The sequence below is a fragment of the Lethenteron reissneri genome, chromosome 37, assembly GCF_015708825.2.
Source record: "Lethenteron reissneri isolate LAM-NWPU_2019-01 chromosome 37, ASM1570882v1, whole genome shotgun sequence".
NCBI classification, from domain to species: domain Eukaryota; kingdom Metazoa; phylum Chordata; class Hyperoartia; order Petromyzontiformes; family Petromyzontidae; genus Lethenteron; species Lethenteron reissneri.
Genome location: NC_083815.1, coordinates 1,619,598 through 1,637,013, shown reverse-complemented (window position 1 = coordinate 1,637,013; position 17,416 = coordinate 1,619,598). Strand labels below are relative to the sequence as shown.

The window sequence follows — 17,416 nt, the reverse complement described above, 5'->3', positions numbered from 1 at the left end:
AGGAAAGAGCAGCGGCGCGCGAAGATCGCTTTATTTAGTGTAAATATTTATTTATTTAGGAGTATTTAGATCGCTTGAGTTCGTATCGACGGTTGTCGTTGTTGGTGAGTGCGGTTAGCGAGCACCTATTGACGGCGGCCCAGCGTCCAACGGAGTGTCGAGGCCAGAGCCACTCCGTCCACCGCTTTAGTCCCCTGCGGTTGATGTTCACTGCACACCACGCCAGGTGCTCGTTCGAGGCTGAGTCGACCTAGGGGAGGCCCTGGACCGGTTTCGAAAACCGGGCGGGTGGTTGCGTCAACCACTTCCCTACCGCCTCCCTCTCTTGCGCGCACATATATTGACAAAGATCCCCCGTATAGCCTCAACAGACTGTTGGGGCAAGTGCTGTCAGCGAGCACCTACGAAGGCCGCCACCGCACACGTGAGTTTACCACACCCGACCGCCTTTGTCTCTCCAGTTCTGACGTTTTGCGAACCGCACCGGGTGCTCATTTGAGGCTGAGTCGACCTAGAGAATTTCCAGGAATTGTTCAGATAACCGTCACTGGTGTATCGCCGTGAACGGGAATTCGGCCTCGGGTCGGCGGATTCGTAGCGCAGAGCACTAACCACTGCGCCACACTCGCACACATTCCCACACACATTCCCACACACATTCCCACACACATTCCCACACACGTTCCCACACACGTTCCCACACACATTCCCACACACGTGTGTGTATATAGCTGTACACCTGCACATGCAGAAGGGTTGGAGACACGAATGTTCAATGTAATAATGTCAGGGCCACTGCAGACATACGGCCCGTAAAGGAGAAGCTAATGGACATTTATGAATTCGACTACCAGGTGGTGGCAGGGTTATTGGGGGGGGGGAGAATGAATTGACTCCAAGAACGCAGGGCGGTGTCTAATTGCGTAAGGGAACCATCGCATCAATCCATAGCACCGCCCTCCGCCACTGCAGCCCCCCCTGCCCAGACAACAAGCAGGTGGTGGTGCTGATGGTGAGACTGATGGTAGTGATGATGATGATGGTAGCGGTGGTGGTGGCGGTGGCGGTGGTGATGGTGGTAGTGGTGGTAGTGGCGGTGATAGTTTTGGTTGTGGCAGTGGTGGTGGCGGTGGTGATGGTGGTAGTAGTGGTAGTGGTGGTGGTAGTGGCGGTGATAGTTTTGGTTGTGGCGATGGTGGCGGCGGTGGTGGTGGTGGTGGTGGTAGTGGCGTGGTGGTGGCGGCGGTGGCGGTGGTGGTGCTTCTCGTGGACCCACGGCGCTAGGAGCGAGGGCTCTGTGTGTGCGTGCCGACGGGTGGAGAGGCAATTCCGCTCGGCGGCCGCAGTTTAATTTGTTCCTCATTAAGAGGGTGGACTCGGAAGAAGCCGGGCGGCAGCTCTGACGTGCGTGACAGTCGAACGAAACGAGCCCCCTCCCCTCCCTCCCCTCGAGCTCCTGATTCCCCTTCCCCCCCAGCCCACCTCCCTTTGCCGTATTTTCGTTCCCTTTCTTTTTTTTTATACCGGAGCCTGTCACCAGGGACAAATTATGTGGTTCCCGGACCGCGCGGCCGCATTAATGAATTTCATGTGTGCGAATGAAAATTAGGCAGTGCCTACGGTGGTAATAAAATGGCTCCTACCGTCGCCCCGGCAATTCATCTAAATATAAACTCACCTGCCACCATTCTTCTCTCCTCCCTCCCTCCCTCCCCCTGCATTATTTATATATTTACGTATTCACTGGTGGCGGAGGGAGAGGGGTTGGATGCGCGTAACAAAACGTGGCCCCCTTGTTTAAAAAAATGTAATTTTAAAAAAGCAACGATATCGCCGCCCCGTCCGCTGCTGTTTACGTTCGTCACGGCCGCGTCAACAGACCCCTCAAAAAGCCGTTTGTTCAGCTTGCCTGCTAAGTGCTGCTGTGTGGGGGGGGGGAGGACATGCATGTTTGCGTGCGTTTGCCTGCGTCCGTGCGTGTTTGTCCACGACAGCCAGGATGACGACGAGGTGGCGTACGAGGTGTGCGAGCGTGTGTGATGCGTGGGTCAGCGCACACACCAACGGCGGTTGGCGCTACGACCCCGGCGACCCGAGTTCGATTCCCGCTCACAGACAACATCAGTGACGATTATCTGAATCGGTCCTTGACCGCCCCCCTAGGTCGACTCAGACTCAAACCCCTTGGGAAAACAAAAGCGGCAGGCGTCTTTGCTGGCTACGCCACCCCCTCGCGTGCCGTGCCGGCCATGATAGTGCCTCTCCCCAACAGCCTGTTGTCGGGGGGGTTGGGTGGGGCAGGGGGGAAGCGGTTTTTGCTTTTGGTGTCTTCCGTCTGGTGTGGCGCGTGCCGCGTTAGTGCGTGCCGCCTCGCTCGCTGCGTGGTTTGTGCCGGGGTGGTGTGTGCGGCACGGACAGGCGCAAGGAGGGCGAGGGGGGGGGGCATGTGCATTGTGCTTGCGCCGTGCCAGCTCCTTCAAACGCAGCGCGTGGAGGACGGCACGACGTGGCGCCCGGCGCGGCGAGGACAGAAGGGCCGTAGCCGCAGGACACTGGCCCGAGCAATCGTCGGTGGCTCTGGTTGAAAGAGGGCCGGCAGGCTGGGGGGCGTTGGTCGGTGAGGGGGGGGTGAAGGGGCCCCCCGCCGAGCTGCCAAAGAACAGCGCTGACAGCTACGCCCCGTTGTACCGCGGCGCTTTCGGAACGCTCCGCGTCGGAACGGACACCGAACATCGGGGCTCCGCCGGAGACCCGATTGAAATGCCGAGCGCTGCGGCGGCGCCGCCGGTAATCCGTTGGCGTAATTGCGGGTGATAAGGAACGCAAACTCTTACCTGTCGTCTCGTGTTGAATCGAAACACTGCAGGGAGAATTGTCGTTGGAACAGATGTAATTTCAGCCGAGGGCATTCGTGCCCCTCCTTGTGCAGCCTCGCTCCGCATTCCCGCACCTCTCGCGAGCGCATTTGCTCGCGGTTTCCTTTCTGTTTTTTTCTCATTCCCATCCCCCCGCCCGCCGATCAACGTTTATAATCTTCTCTCCCTTCGTACGGCGCGTGCAGCTCGGGGACGGGGGAGAGCGTTAATCACAACGATGATGACAAATATAAGTGTGGGGGTGGGGGGGGTGGGGAGGCTGGAGGTGGGGGGAGGGAGGGGGGCATACTCATAGCCGGTTGCTCACAAGCGAGCCACCGTTGGTGCTCACCTTTTTAAATTTCTCACTGTAGTTACGTCGTTGCCGCTGTTGGGGTTTGTTTCGCAAGCGGTGGAAATAAACCGTTGAGCGATACCCGGTGCGCGATGTGCCGTCAGGCTCCCCCCCCCCCCACCGACCCTCACCCCCCCCTCCGGCCCCCACCCCCACCGTGACCTCGTACGAGAGAGCCGCTCAATCCAGATCACCGTCCGCTATCACAACGAGCGGCGCCGTGAATAATTACTGCCGCGCTCGCGAGCTCCGCTTTAGCGATAGCTGAGAGCGATGGCGACGACCACCCGGCGCGATCGCGACGCCGCGAGGTCGTCGCGCGGGAGAGGGAGAGAGAGCGAGCGAGCGAGCGTGGATGATTTTGCACGCCAGGTCCGCATCCGGCGTCCGCGCTCACTCGCGGGGCGTGCGCGTCGACGCTCGCGACGAGACCGACGGTCAGACGTGACGCACGGCCTGAGAATATTTTACCGTCCCCGTCATTAACGGACACTCGTTGCCCCTCCAAGTGTAAAAGTTCACGGTAATTAGCGGGCGAACTGTTTCGACGGTGGCGCTGCTGCCGAGAAGAAAGACAGAAAAGTGTGGTGGCATCGGGACTGACATTTGAATTTTAAATAGTTGACATTTAGATTGCTAATAAAAACGAACAAATGCATACATGGCTAACAAACCTACATCAACGATACAATAAACCTTTCTCTTTTGTTTCTGCTCGATGAACACCCTTTGCTCAAAACATATCGCATACTTTTCAGCCTCCGGGGCAGTGTTCATTTTTAATGACATGGGGCAAAGCTTTCTCATCCATACTTGGGAATCAGACTTTATTATTCCAGCTGCTAAGGAGGCCCCAACTGAACCAAGCAGCTCTTTTGGAAGCACGACCACAGCCCAAGACCGTTGTCCAGTGGCAAAGTTTGAAGACGCATAGAGTTTTACAGAGATCCAGAGTTACATGGAGACCCATAGACTTACAGACAGACTTATAGAATTACAGAGAGACCCATAGAGTTACATAGAGATGCATAGCGTTGCAAGGATATCTATAGAGTTACAGAGAGGTCCATAGATTTACAGAGAGACCCATAGAGTTACAGACAGACTTATAGATTACAGAGAGACCCATAGAGTTACAAACAGACCCATAGATCAGAGCCCACGGACATCGCATGGTGGAGGAGGCACGTGCAAACTCCCAAAAAACTAAACATTTTTACAAGTTTCAGAATCGTCGCGATCCGATTCGGTGATAGGCAGAGGAGATCTGGAGCCTCGACCTGAACAGGAGAGGAAGTTTGGCAGTCCTATTATTATTTCTATTATTTACTTTTTATTATTTATTTTTACCTACGTGACTTTACCGAAAAAAAAACCTATAAGAGTATAGTCCTAAGCCCTTGTGCCGTAGGCCCAAAAATGGCTTATCAGTACCACACAGGGTAGCAGATGCTAATGATTATTTTTTGGAGCATTTCATCTCCAGATAGCAAATAAGTATGATAGTAAGGTCACCTTGATAGCTTTTTCGAGAAAGAAAAAGGTCATTAAATAAGAGTATTCGTATTACTTCCATCCTCTAAAAAGTTGTTTAAATTAATAGCTACCACGGTGACCTTGCTATCGTACATTATATTTTACAAGAATGTTTGACAGAGAATATCATTTGGGACAAAAATACATAATGGGATAATGAAACATCGACGGAATGTGGAAAAACATCGGAAGCATGCGTATATGAAGCGGACCGTATATGCGCCAAGATTTTTGCCCGTGGTGGGTGAACGCTGGTAAAATTCCCCTGGTGGTACCGATCGGGCCCGCCCTGCCTCATTTACCGAGTTGTGTGCGGAGTCGTCGAGACACGCAGCGCCGCGCGTTGTCGCCGCATGTCCGCCGCCGTGGCCTCTCACTGCTGCCGCTCCCACCGTGCGGAGCACTGTGTTTCTCGCCGGCTCGTGCCGCGGCGGCGATGTCGTTAAACCGATCGGCTCGCTCAAGCCGGCTGTAAATTTCAAGTCGCATTTTTGGTTCCTTGTGGCCCGGTTATGGTTGAATATTATTTGGACGTGTTTATGCTTTTCTTTTTTTAAAGGCCAGAAATATTATTTCACATCGTAATAAAAATACCCATGTATTTTTGTGGCCCCCCGCTACCTTGAATGCGTTGTTCCAGTTGTGATGAAATTATAAAATCCAGCCGTGTGGTGTTTTGTTTTACATCTTCTGCCCACAGAGACAGACATTTACGGTAACGGGGAAGGTTAGCGCGATTCATTACAGCCGACGGCGGCCTCCGCGTTAATTGGTGTGGGTGCATCTTAACCTCTTGTAATGATAACCGGCGTAGCATTATTTTTGTCGTCCGGCATTCCCAGCCGCGTAAATAAACGCAGCGAGCCGGTTAATCACCGTTTGATTACGGAGTAAACCAGGAGCGATTTAAAAATACAAAGTTAAAATACGATACTCACATGGCATTATTTTCGCATGGCGATGTTAATTTACGGAGCGCTAACTCGGTCGTAATTCTTTCTCGCTAAAACCTCTCCGCGACCGGCGTCCGTAAATATAAAAAAAAAATCAGGGGGACTGCCGATCGCGGTCCTTGGGAGAATGATCTTGTCTTAAACGCAGCTCCTAATTGATTTATGTAATTGTCCAAAAGAGTTTTAATACACGGAGCAATTAAGGGAATAAAATAGCGTAATTTCCTTCGGCTTAAATAGTGAGCGATCGGCACGGGGGTCAGCGAGAGGAGCGCTCTCATGGAATAACTGCGCCCCGCTACCTCCCAGGCGCACGCCCGCAAATTAATCCACTCATCCACCCACACAGGCACGCGCACACATAATGATCCAGTCGTGACCCCCGGCGCAAAATGTATTTATTTTTTTATATCCCCCCCCCCCCCTCCTCCGTTGCAGTCTTCCTTCCGAGAAGCCGTAACAATCGCAACCGATCGCTCGGAGATTTTTTTTTACGTTGCTATTCTCTATTGTTTCTTCAAGGAGATGACGGCAAGAAGCCGCCGCCAGAGTATATTTTTTACGAGGTGGTGGTTTTGGTGGAGATGATGATGATGGGAATAAGCTGTGGAATTTTTTTAACCATTTCGCTAACGGCTGAGCTTTCGGCTTCGTGTTTTTTTAGCAGGCGCTTTACCTGCTGACGGTTCCGGACAATCGAAGAGCGGGCCGCGCGGGGTTAAAATAAATTGCGTAATTTCATCCCCGGGGAGGGGGGTTGGGAGCGATGGCTCTGGAGCATGTCACGTTGCAAATTGTGTTCAATATGGACGGAATAAATATACAATAATAATACCAGCGTGCCATCGCATCGGCACGCTTCTTCCCTTGCGGGGGGGGGGTCTCTCGGGCTCGCGTCTTTGCCCGTCAAGAGCTGAAGTTGCACATCCCGTCACGAGCTAAAGTTATAAAGGACCAAAAGCATTCCCGCCCCCTGTTCCACGTGGGGATTTGCCCGTTGAGTGGGTTAACGCGGAACACGCCGGGTCCTTACGTCGGCATGCAGCGTGCACGCTCTCGACCCCGCGTAGTTTAAAGGGGAAAGGAAGGGGAGAGACGTGGAGGAGACCGGCGTGACAAGACGAAATAACAAAATCCCGGGCACGCAGCAGCAGCAGCGACAACATTGTGAAGGTGCCGGTTGTGCGAACAGCGCCGAGCACCGCGAGGGGCATGCTGGAACGAGATGTCACTTCACAGCTGGTGCGCCCTGGCAGTGTTGCTTTATTTATTTTTATTTGTAAGAAAAAATTTTTTTATTCGAAATATAATAACAAACATATGCACTGACATTGAGAAGTTGGGTGAGCGCTGCCTCATTCTCTCTCACCCTCTCTCGCTCTCCCCATCTTTCTCTTCTTCTGCCGCTCTCTCTGTCGCTCTCCCGCCCTCTCTCTCTCTGTCGCGCTCCCCCTTTCTCTGTCGCTCTCCCGCCCTCTCACCCTCTCTCTCACCTTCTCGCTCTCCTGCTCTCTGTCGCTCTGCCGTCCTCTCTCTCCCCATCTCTCTCACTCTCTCTCTGTCGCTCTCCCGCCCTCTCTCTCCCCATCTCTCTCTTCCTCTCCCGCTCTCTGTCGCTCTGCCGCCCTCTCTCTCCCCATCTCTCTCACTCTCTCTCTCTGTCGCTCTCCCGCCCTCTCTCTCCCCATCTCCCGCCCTCTCTCTCCCCATCTCTCTCTTCCTCTCCCGCTTTCTCTGTCGCTCTGCCACCCTCTCTCTCACCCTCTCTCTTTCACACTCCCCATCTCTCTTCCTCTCCCACTCTCTCTGTCGCTCTCCCACTCTCTCTTTCGCTCTCTCTCTGTCGCTCTCCCGCTCTCTCTCTCTCGCTCTCCCACCCTCTCTCTCGCTCTCCCCCACTCTCTCACGCGTGCACGCCTCTGTCTGTCTTTCTTTGTCTCTCTCGCTTTGTGCAAAGACTTGCGATCCCGAGGCCATGTAATGAAAATTATTAGTTTCACACAGACACTCGTTTCATTTGATGTTGAGCAGATGCTTCTCTCCGCGCGTTTCCCCGTGCTCTTTCTTTCATGGGGGCCTTTGTTTGGTGGTAGGGCACGGGGTCCGCTCTGCACACCACCCCGGTGCAAGATCAACAAGGGGGGGACATGAAACACTGTGGAAAACAATGCCCTCCAACGCATGAAATTTTAAAGTGCTTTTTTTGATAACCCAATATATATATTTTTTTATTACTATTGTGATCATCGTCGTCATTGCAACCTGCCGCTGCATCTCCCCCCACTTTTACGAGCCGCGTGGGGGGGGCCAGGGATTCAGGGCAATGTGCCGTGAAGTAAACAAGAAAAATCTCCTTTTGTGTGTTCATTTCAGAGCGAAGCCCCCGAAGCTACGCTTGTGTTCACGCGGGCGTTGGCACGCCGGCCGACGTGACGCTGTCAGGAAGCCGTGTGGGTTTTTGCCACCCGTCCTTGCCCCTTTGAGCTCTCGGTTTCACTTTGTCGCGCTTTGTTCCTTTCATTCGTCATCTTTCACGGCGATCGGTTGCAGCTCGCCTACATCTTGAGACCAGCCTTTTTTTTCTTTATATCTTTCTCACTTTATTTTATTATCATACTCTACTTGCAAATCTGTGCGACTGATTGGGGAGAAAGAAAAACAATTAACTTGGATGGGAGACCTGGGCAAATAAGGTCCGAGCAAGAAAAGTCGAAGCAATGAACTCGCTCCCCATGGGTATCATATTTTAACTTGGTATTTTTAAATCGCTCCTGGTTTACTCCGTAATCAAACGGTGATTAACCGGCTCGCTGCGTTTATTTACGTGGCGGGCAGTGCTGGGGGCGACCGTCTGTGGTCGAGGCAGACGAATTCACAACGAGCGGCGGATGGCACACGTCAAGATCAACGAGGGGACGACGCAACGCGCCGCCGTTGGGCTGCGAAAGTCACGCGAGTCGCGTCAGCGCCTGATGATCCGTGCGTCACCACGATGCGCGAATCATCTTCAACGACGCCACTGCCGCGTCGGGTTTTACCGCCGCTGCTCTTCCGCCTGTGGTTTCGGTTCGTTCCACAGTGCCGGTGATCCGACGTTTGGCTGCCACGTGCCTCCCCTTAACACGGTTGGCTACGTGCGGTGCAAAATAAGTTTTTACGTACGTACGTGCGTACACGCGCTGGCAGCTGCCGAGTCGACCTTCCCAACCCGTGGAGCTAGACGAAGGGCTTGTGCGCGGCGCGACCAGAAAGCACATCGGAGAGTCGTCAAGCAACATGGCACGGAGGAAAGTAAAAAATCGCATGACTTGTAATACCTTTACAAAGAGCAAGGTTTGGGCAGGACACATCCCATGGCGAGAAGGGGGAATGGACGATGGTCAGGAATAATAGCGGAGTGGCGGCATAGCTATGGAATGCATGCGAGACAGGAACGTCCGTCGGGGAGATGGAGCGATGATATCGGCGTGAATGCTGGAGGAAGATTGATCGGTGCATCACAGGATTCGAAGGCGTGGTGTGTGGAGGGAGGCCTTCATCCAGCAGTGGACCGACGGTGGCTGATGATGATGTATTGCAGCAGCCTCAACTGGCCGTAGGGGCCACGTGAACCCATTTAGCGACTGCGCGTGCGAACGTTCTTACGCTTGCTGCTCGATGCGTGTATTACGAGCATAAGATTTCGAAATTGATCGTTGAATCTACGCATCGACCCACCCACTATTATCCAGCAAACCGCATTCTAACCTGAACCTCTACATTTTGCTCACACCTGAAAACTCGCGTGCCACATCCGCACAACGTAAGTAACAAAAAGCCATAGCGGCCACGTCATTAATTGGATCATTCTCTCCTATGATTCCCGTAAATAAGTAAAATAATACCGTTCAGCTGAAACGAATGTTTACCACTCGCCCGGGCCGCGGCCCAATTCCTTGTACGTGCACGTTACAAAGCGGAGCTCTAAATTAATTGAACATCGCCGCTCGGCGTTCCCACCGGGCGCTTTCTGCAGCTTGGTTTTTTGTTGTGTTTCACGCACCAGCGGCGAAGAGGGAGAAACATTCGCCGGCAAAAAGTGCGGCGGTGCTCAGGACGCTGCGTGATACCCACGTGCCGATCGCCGCCGCGCCGAGCGTCGTCGCTCGAATCGCGGAACAAAAATCGGAACGCAAAAAAAAAACGACTGTGTCAGCCGGCGCGCGACGGATTCAGTCGAGACATAAAGCGAACTGCAGATCGATTGATTCAAATAATTAATTACTCTCGTTGTTACCGTGGACCCGGCTGCTCTATGTATCATTGCCCCCGCTGCACCAGACCAATGAGTAGTCCCCCTTGCCATATCCTACGTCAACTGGTATTGTTAGTAGTAAGGCCAGTATTGTTTACATCCTTCATATTAAAACAATCGTAAATAAATGAACGTACTTTTTTAATGAAAAATGTGACGGGATTATTTTCCCCTTTGGACCATGATCACCACACCGTCCAGTGCAGCCAGATCCCAGCCAACAGGCCCAGTTCCAACGTCACTTAAACTATTAAGCAATTTTTTATTTTGCCAGATTAGGCCCACTGAGCTATATAGCTTTAGAACCGACCTGGTCACAAATGATAGTGCAACAAAGTGGCTTATCAAAGTGGACATTTATAGCAGCCAAATACTCTCAACACGTGACGTTCATTCTAAATGCGGAGGAGAAAACCAGAGGACCCAGCGAAAAATCCACGCGCCCACGGGGAGAGAGACACGCAAACTCCACAAACACAAGCTGATGGTAGCTGTGGCCGGGAATCTAACTCGGCGCCTGCATAGAGGCCAGCTGATGTTGCACCAGCTGATGTTGCACCAGCTGAAGTTGCACCAGCTGATGTTGCACCAGCTGATGTTGCACCAGCTGATGTTGCACCAGTTGATGTTGTACCAGCTGATGTTGCACCACTGATGTTGCACCAGCTGATGTTGCACCAGCTGATGTTGCACCAGCTGATGTTGCATCACTGATGTTGCACCAGCTGATGTTGCACCAGCTGAAGTTGCACCATCTGATGTTGCACCAGCTGATGTTGCACCAGCTGATGTTGCACCAGCTGAAGTTGCACCAGCTGATGTTGCACCAGCTGAAGTTGCACCAGCTGAAGTTGCACCAGCTGATGTTGCATCACTGATGTTGCATCAGTTGATGTTGCACCAGCTGATGTTGCACCAGCTGATGTTGCATCATTGATGTTGTACCAGCTGAAGTTGCACCAGCTGAAGTTGCACCAGCTGATGTTGCATCACTGATGTTGCATCACTGATGTTGCACCAGCTGATGTTGCACCAGCTGAAGTTGCACCAGCTGATGTTGCACCAGCTGAAGTTGCACCAGCTGATGTTGCACCAGCTGATGTTGCACCAGCTGATGTTGCACCAGCTAATGCTGCATCCTCTCTCCCCCTGCCCCCCACCCCACCCCACCCACAGGCGAGTTTCCGACGCTTGCGGCCGGGCAGCCGGCACGAGTACACGAGCTGCACCACGTTCACGACGAGCTCGGGCGACATGGAGGGCTACTACACCTTCCACCAGCTCGGCAACCCCGAGGCCGTGTTCACCGCCACCGTGCCACGCTTCCACATGGTGTGCCCGCCGCTGCGCCTGGCGCAGGACGGACAGGTGGGATGACGACAATTTTTTTGCGACGTGCCGATTGGGGTGTGGGGAGCGATCGCCACCCGCTCCTGCACCCCTCTGCCGTGAACCCCCCCCCCCCAAGTAGTTATTGGATTGATACTTCATGGGACATCCTTTGCCAGTAACAAAGTATGAGAATCGGTTTCCAGCCTTTTGGCATCCTCTGGTCTAACACCGTTTTGAGACGAGGCTCAAAAGAAAGCTGTCTCTGGTGTGGACCAATCGGTTTCAAAGACAGTGCATATATTATCAGAGTGTTTTTTGTTTGCATCCTGACCACAAGAATTGTGGTTAATGCAGACATGATTCCTTGTAAAAGGTTTCAGTTTGGTGTTTTAACATCTTAACACCTGTTTTGTTGCCAGAAAAATGGGCTAACCTCTTCTTGTATTGACACTTACTGGAGGATAATGACACCCTGTGTCACACAGGGTCAGCTGCCACTTGGTAGGGTGGGGGGGGGCACCCTTCGAAAGTTTGAGATGAGATGCCGGGCAAATGTGTTGCGGTGAATTGTCGAGGCTTTTAATCGCTTTGTTCATGCAACGTTGACTGCTTTTGTTCTTGTTGTTATATCGTTATCATCGTCATCATCAGGTGTGATAAATCAAATTGCTATTCTGACACGTCTCAACCGACAACCATTATCCCTTCCAGCAATCGGATTGGAGAATCAGGGGCATAAATATGAGCGAGAAAATTATAACCGTTTCAAATATGTGATGAAATTGACTGCGGGAAATCATCGTCAGCCATGGTCCATCGACTGCTGGATGGACACCCTCAGTCCACCGTGATCTCTCACGATCGCGCAATGGGACAGTCCTCCCGGCGCCCGCCACACACGAGGAGCCGATTCCATGGCTCCGTCTCCGCGGGGGACGTCCGTACGGATGTCTGCATTCCGTCTCCTTGGCCGCTCAGAAGAGCCCAATTTAGAAATTTGTAGAGTTAGGCTGAAGATCGATTTACGAGTGGCGTATGACAAGGTCGCCCGACGAGTGGAAATGTGGTTTCGAGGGACGCGACTGGAATGTGTGTGCCTTGAACTGATATCGAACGTCGGCCGAATCGCTGAAAAGGGGTAAACAGACTGAATTAGACTGAAATAGCGGCAGATGAGAGCGTGTGGGAGTGCACTTGGGCTCAATAATGAAAATTCTTAACTCGATAATGAAAAGCAACAGAGCAGTGTGCCTTAAGAGCAAAGTTCTGTGTATGACAAACAATGCAACGTGGATTTATATAACTAGCGTCTGCATGCAACGGGCATCTCAAGGTGCCAGACAGAAACAGCGGGGCCGCGCTTATTACGTAGAGGGGCGGTCGGCCACAGGCAGAGGAGGAGATCAGTGAGGCCTTGAGCCCGAACTTGAACAGGGCCATGGAGCCGACAGCACGGATAGCTGGGGGAAGGGAGTTCCAGACTGTGGGGGCAACAGAGGAGAAGCAGAGACCTCCCACAGAGAGAAGGTTTATTCGTGGGCAGCTTCAACAGACAGCCTTCGTTGCTGGAGAAGAGAGAGAGCATGGGGGGAGTCGAGCGAGAGGTAGGAGAGTGCGTAGAGGGGAGTAGAGTGAGACGAGAGGCAGGAGAGTGCGTGGAGGGGAGTAGAGTGAGATGAGAGGGGAGAGGCAGGAGAGTGTGTGGAGGGGAGTAGAGTGAGATGAGAGGGGAGGGGTAGGAGAGTGCGTGGAGGGGAGTAGAGTGAGATGAGAGGGGAGAGGTAGGAGAGTGCGTGGAGGGGAGTGGAGTGAGATGAGAGGGGAGAGGTAGGAGAGTGCGTGGAGGGGAGTAGAGTGAGATGAGAGGGGAGAGGTAGGAGAGTGCGTGGAGGGGAGTAGAGTGAGACGAGAGGGGAGAGGCAGGAGAGTGCGTGGAGGGGAGTAGAGTGAGATGAGAGGGGAGAAGCAGGAGAGTGTGTGGAGGGGAGTAGAGTGAGATGAGAGGGGAGGGGTAGGAGAGTGCGTGGAGGGGAGTAGAGTGAGATGAGAGGGGAGGGGTAGGAGAGTGCGTGGAGGGGAGTAGAGTGAGATGAGAGGGGAGAGGTTGGAGAGTGCGTGGAGGGGAGTGGAGTGAGATGAGAGGGGAGAGGTAGGAGAGTGCGTGGAGGGGAGTAGAGTGAGATGAGAGGGGAGAGGTAGGAGAGTGCGTTGAGGGGAGTAGAGTGAGATGAGAGGGGAGAGGTAGGAGAGTGCGTGGAGTAGAGTGAGATGAGAGGGGAGAGGTAGGAGAGTGCGTGGAGGGGAGTAGAGTGAGATGAGAGGTAGGCAGGGGCAGGTCCATGGAGGGTCGTGCCGATGCTGAGTGTGATCTTGAAATTGATCTTTCTGGTACCAATGTCTTATTATGTCATGGCCATGCCATTCTCTGTTCGGTCTTCCTTCATTTCCGGTTCCTTACGTTTTTCTGAACAACAACAACACACTTAATTTTCCTGTTGTTGGCCATCCTTTTGCATATGTTTCCAAAGAGTGCCAGTTTCCTTCTCATCACTGCCTGCATCATCATCATCATCAGGCCGTCTTCTTCTGTAGGCAACCTGTTTCTGATTCCTACGTCGGTCACCCTTTGGGCTTAGACGCAGCAGTATCCTTCTGTAGTACGGTTAACGTATCCGCAGTATTAACCAGGGTTGGCCTGCCCGATTCGAACTGCTGTTGAACCCCTACAGCAAACTGCTCGCGTCATTAATGTGATCGTCATCCACGCCCCGTTGACGATTATAATCTGCTTATCGAGCTATGTGAGCACCTGGCGTAGTTTGTCATTGTGTGCATGAGCGATGGGAAACTTTTTGCCCCGGGAAGGATCGTGCCGTCGCTCGCCGCGTGCGAGATTAAGTGTGGCGATAAAGAAACTTTAAGTGGGCATTCATAATGTTTAAGATTAGAGCCAGAAAGTGGTATTATGCAAAAACAAGGGCGTTGGAGGCATTACCGCGTGAAATACATCCGTCATTAGCATGCCGTGGCTAAATAAAAACCGCCGGAGAATTTTTAATCGCGGCAGAGTGATTAAATAACGAGGCGTTTGACGTATCAGCGTGGAAATATCAAAGAAGTGTCGGAGAGGAAATAGCTGCAGCTTTGCTTTTTTTGTTGTTGCATTTTTTGCACGGAGGAATTCAAACGGGGCAGTTGGTTAGGGAAGAACGGTCGCTCGTCACTCGCCGTGCGGCCTCTCAGGTTCGTCGGCGTCCGTCCTGCGTGAAGGGAGTCGCGAAGACGCTGAAGGGCGGAATTTATTTCAAGACAACTGTTGAGATTGTTGCAATTTTATTATTCCGCTGTTTTAACCCCGAAGCATTGCCAGCTGTTTGGCATTCGGGGACGGCATTGCCGCTGCGTGCAATCCCAATCTAGTAATGTGCAGGTAAATTTTGTGGCATCGGGATGTTGTTTGTATGTCTGTTGAAAATCGTTGGTACAGTATGATGCCATCCCGTGCAAATCGGAGGTGTGGGGAAGGACAACACACCCAAACGTAAAAAAACAGTTCTGAAGAAATTCGTTTTCAATCTATATGATTTAAAAGTGCACAGCTCCAGTGACTTCTTAATATCGGAAGGTAGAGCGTTCCAGACGGCCGCAGAAGCGCATCTAAATACGAGTTACATTGTGCGTCTGGTTTTTTGTTTTAGCGATGGGAGGAGGAAACCAGAGAACCTGGAGGCAACCCCATGCAGAACAGTGGGGAGGGGAAACAGACAACCTGGCACACAGAACGGCTAGAGTCGGGAATCGAACCCAGGCTGCTCGTCTGCGAGACACGAGCCTCACCGCCACGCTGCCTCCCTTCCGGCGTCCCCACAACGCCGGCGTTATCTCCCTTAGAGGCGAAACGGGAGGGCTGGGAGCGGTGGGAATGGCGATGATTTGAAGACGAACGTTTGATGGGGAAGCTGCTTTGGTAGTTCACGACGGTTGGCACCACAGCAACTTGGCGTTATTTTAAATCGGAAATCTTTTAAGCACGCTGCTTTCCAGGTATATACTCAGCAACGTAGAAGACTGGTCTAGAATCTGCCCTGGGGCGGGGGGATGGGCGGGCACTAGGGGGAGGGTGAGGGAGGGGGACAGCCCTCGAATTTTAAGCTGTTTAAATAGAGCTCTGCATTAATAAATATTAAAAAAATAACACTCCGTGTGTTTTCACTGCCAAATATCAATAAAATTAAAACATTTCTGGGTCTCAAGGGGGTTGGGGTAGGGGGTGGGGATGAATCGCCCCCCTCCCCATCCCACCCCCCTTGGATCTACCACTGCTCCCCGATAGAGAAACTCACCTACGGGTAGTGCCTAGTTGCTGTCGCTGCAGTGGCACTGCGCAGTGGCTTGGTTGTGAAGCCTTCATCCAGCAGCGGACAGACCATGACGATGTCATTCTGCCCGCAGCTGAAGGAGTAACTGTCGGAGGAGGAGGAGCAAGAGGAGTCGATGACCCCATCGCTGACCTCGACATCATCGTTGCGAGGACACCGCAGCCATCGAGCAAGGGACGGGGGGGGGGGGGTGCGGACGACGATCGGGCCGCGGTGTTTTGCCGCACGCCGATGACAAGCAACGCGCGCGGGTGCTCGAGTCGCCGATACCTACGCAGCGCCCCGCGTTTCACAGTGAGCCGCCAGCCAACGGCGACAACCGGAGATGGCCTTGCGGTTTATTTTCGGGAGTTTTTCTTTCTTTATCTACTTTTCCCTGTTGGTGCTGCCTTGCCGCGTCTGCGGAGGTCTTTGCGGCACAAGGCTCGGGGTGCGTGCTTTGGGAAAAGGCCGTTTGTCTCGCCGGCCCAATTGTAACGGCGCAGCGGCGATCGCTGCTTGCGTCATCTTTTTTTTTGTAACTTTCTCATGTGGATAGCGCGGTTTTCGTTGTTTTTTTTGTTCGCAGGTATCGTTCCCTTGTCAGTACCAGCGCAGCCCACGTAAATTTAGCGGTTCTAATTTCTTTCCGTGGCCCATTGATAGTGATCGATGGCAATAGCCATCTGAAATGAGTGTCCTCTCAATTAATTCGTTCCGATTAGCCGTGTAAATATATTGGTACGACGAAGGTCTTTGTCCGCCTTAGTTGGTACCGAATTCTGCTCTGGCTCATGGGCTGTGTCGCTCGTCAACGTGTGTCTGTTTGACGACTTTAAATGTGGAACGCGCTCCAAATTAGCCGCTTACGAATTTGCAATCCGAGGCCAACCTTCCTTTGCGTAATTTGATTGAGAAATGATTGCGTGTTCAAAGTGGCTGCGACTGGTAGAACGGTGAAGCATTAATTCTCGTTGCGAGCAAAAGAAAAAAAGGCAATTAGATTAACAGGTTTAGCGTAACTACTTGCCGCTAACGGTGAAGATTTACACTTTGATATTGTATTGTAACGGCGGTGGAAAATACTAATACGCTTTCCAACCTCTGCAATGTATCTTGACAGCGCGTGGAGTAATATCGCCGTGGTTATTTTAATTAACGGAACGAGAATGTTCAAAGGTTTCAAAGCCACGGAATAAAATTGCGCGTCAGCTGTTTGTCGGTGAGTGCGTGCGTCGTGTTTTCTGTGGGCAATGAAACGTTCGGTCTACGCACGACGTCTTAAAAACACTGAATATTTTCCTCGAAAACAAATGTTTCCACGACACCACTGCGTGGTTTGGAATAATAGAGCGGGTTAAAGTCCTGATTAGCGGTTGACTTGTCTCTTCATCATCATCATCCCTGTGGGGTTGATAACACGAGTACCCCTTTTTCTTGGGAAGTCAACGGTGGTTGTCCTCTCGATAGACTTGCCCCTGCCATGGGAATGTGGAATTCCCACCAGTGGCTCAGGGCAGTGAACAGAAGATGGGCACCAATGCCTCGGTTCTCATTTGAGCAGAAAATCAGTTTGCCTTTTTTATTGGAATAATGTAATGTAGCATCCTTTACATCCTCGTTGCTGCATGAAGACATCCTCATGCCTTTAGGTCACGAGTGTTATTTGACCATACCTCACCACGCTGGTCAGTGCGAGGTGGTGCTCAACACCTGCTTCTTATCAGTTGCCA

The 17,416-nt window shown here is 52.4% G+C and overlaps 1 protein-coding gene across 1 annotated transcript in view; it reads left to right on the top strand.

Annotated features, from left to right (window-relative positions):
• FBXO3 (F-box protein 3) overlaps positions 1-16,902 on the top strand; it is a 119,742-nt gene extending 102,840 nt beyond the window's left edge. The window contains exons 10-11 of the mRNA XM_061566401.1: positions 11,170-11,361; positions 15,778-16,902. Of these exons, the coding sequence (XP_061422385.1) occupies positions 11,170-11,361; positions 15,778-16,181 (596 nt within the window). The 3' untranslated portion in view covers positions 16,182-16,902. The remainder of the gene's footprint in view (positions 1-11,169; positions 11,362-15,777) is intronic.
• Positions 16,903-17,416: the final 514 nt, after the last annotated feature.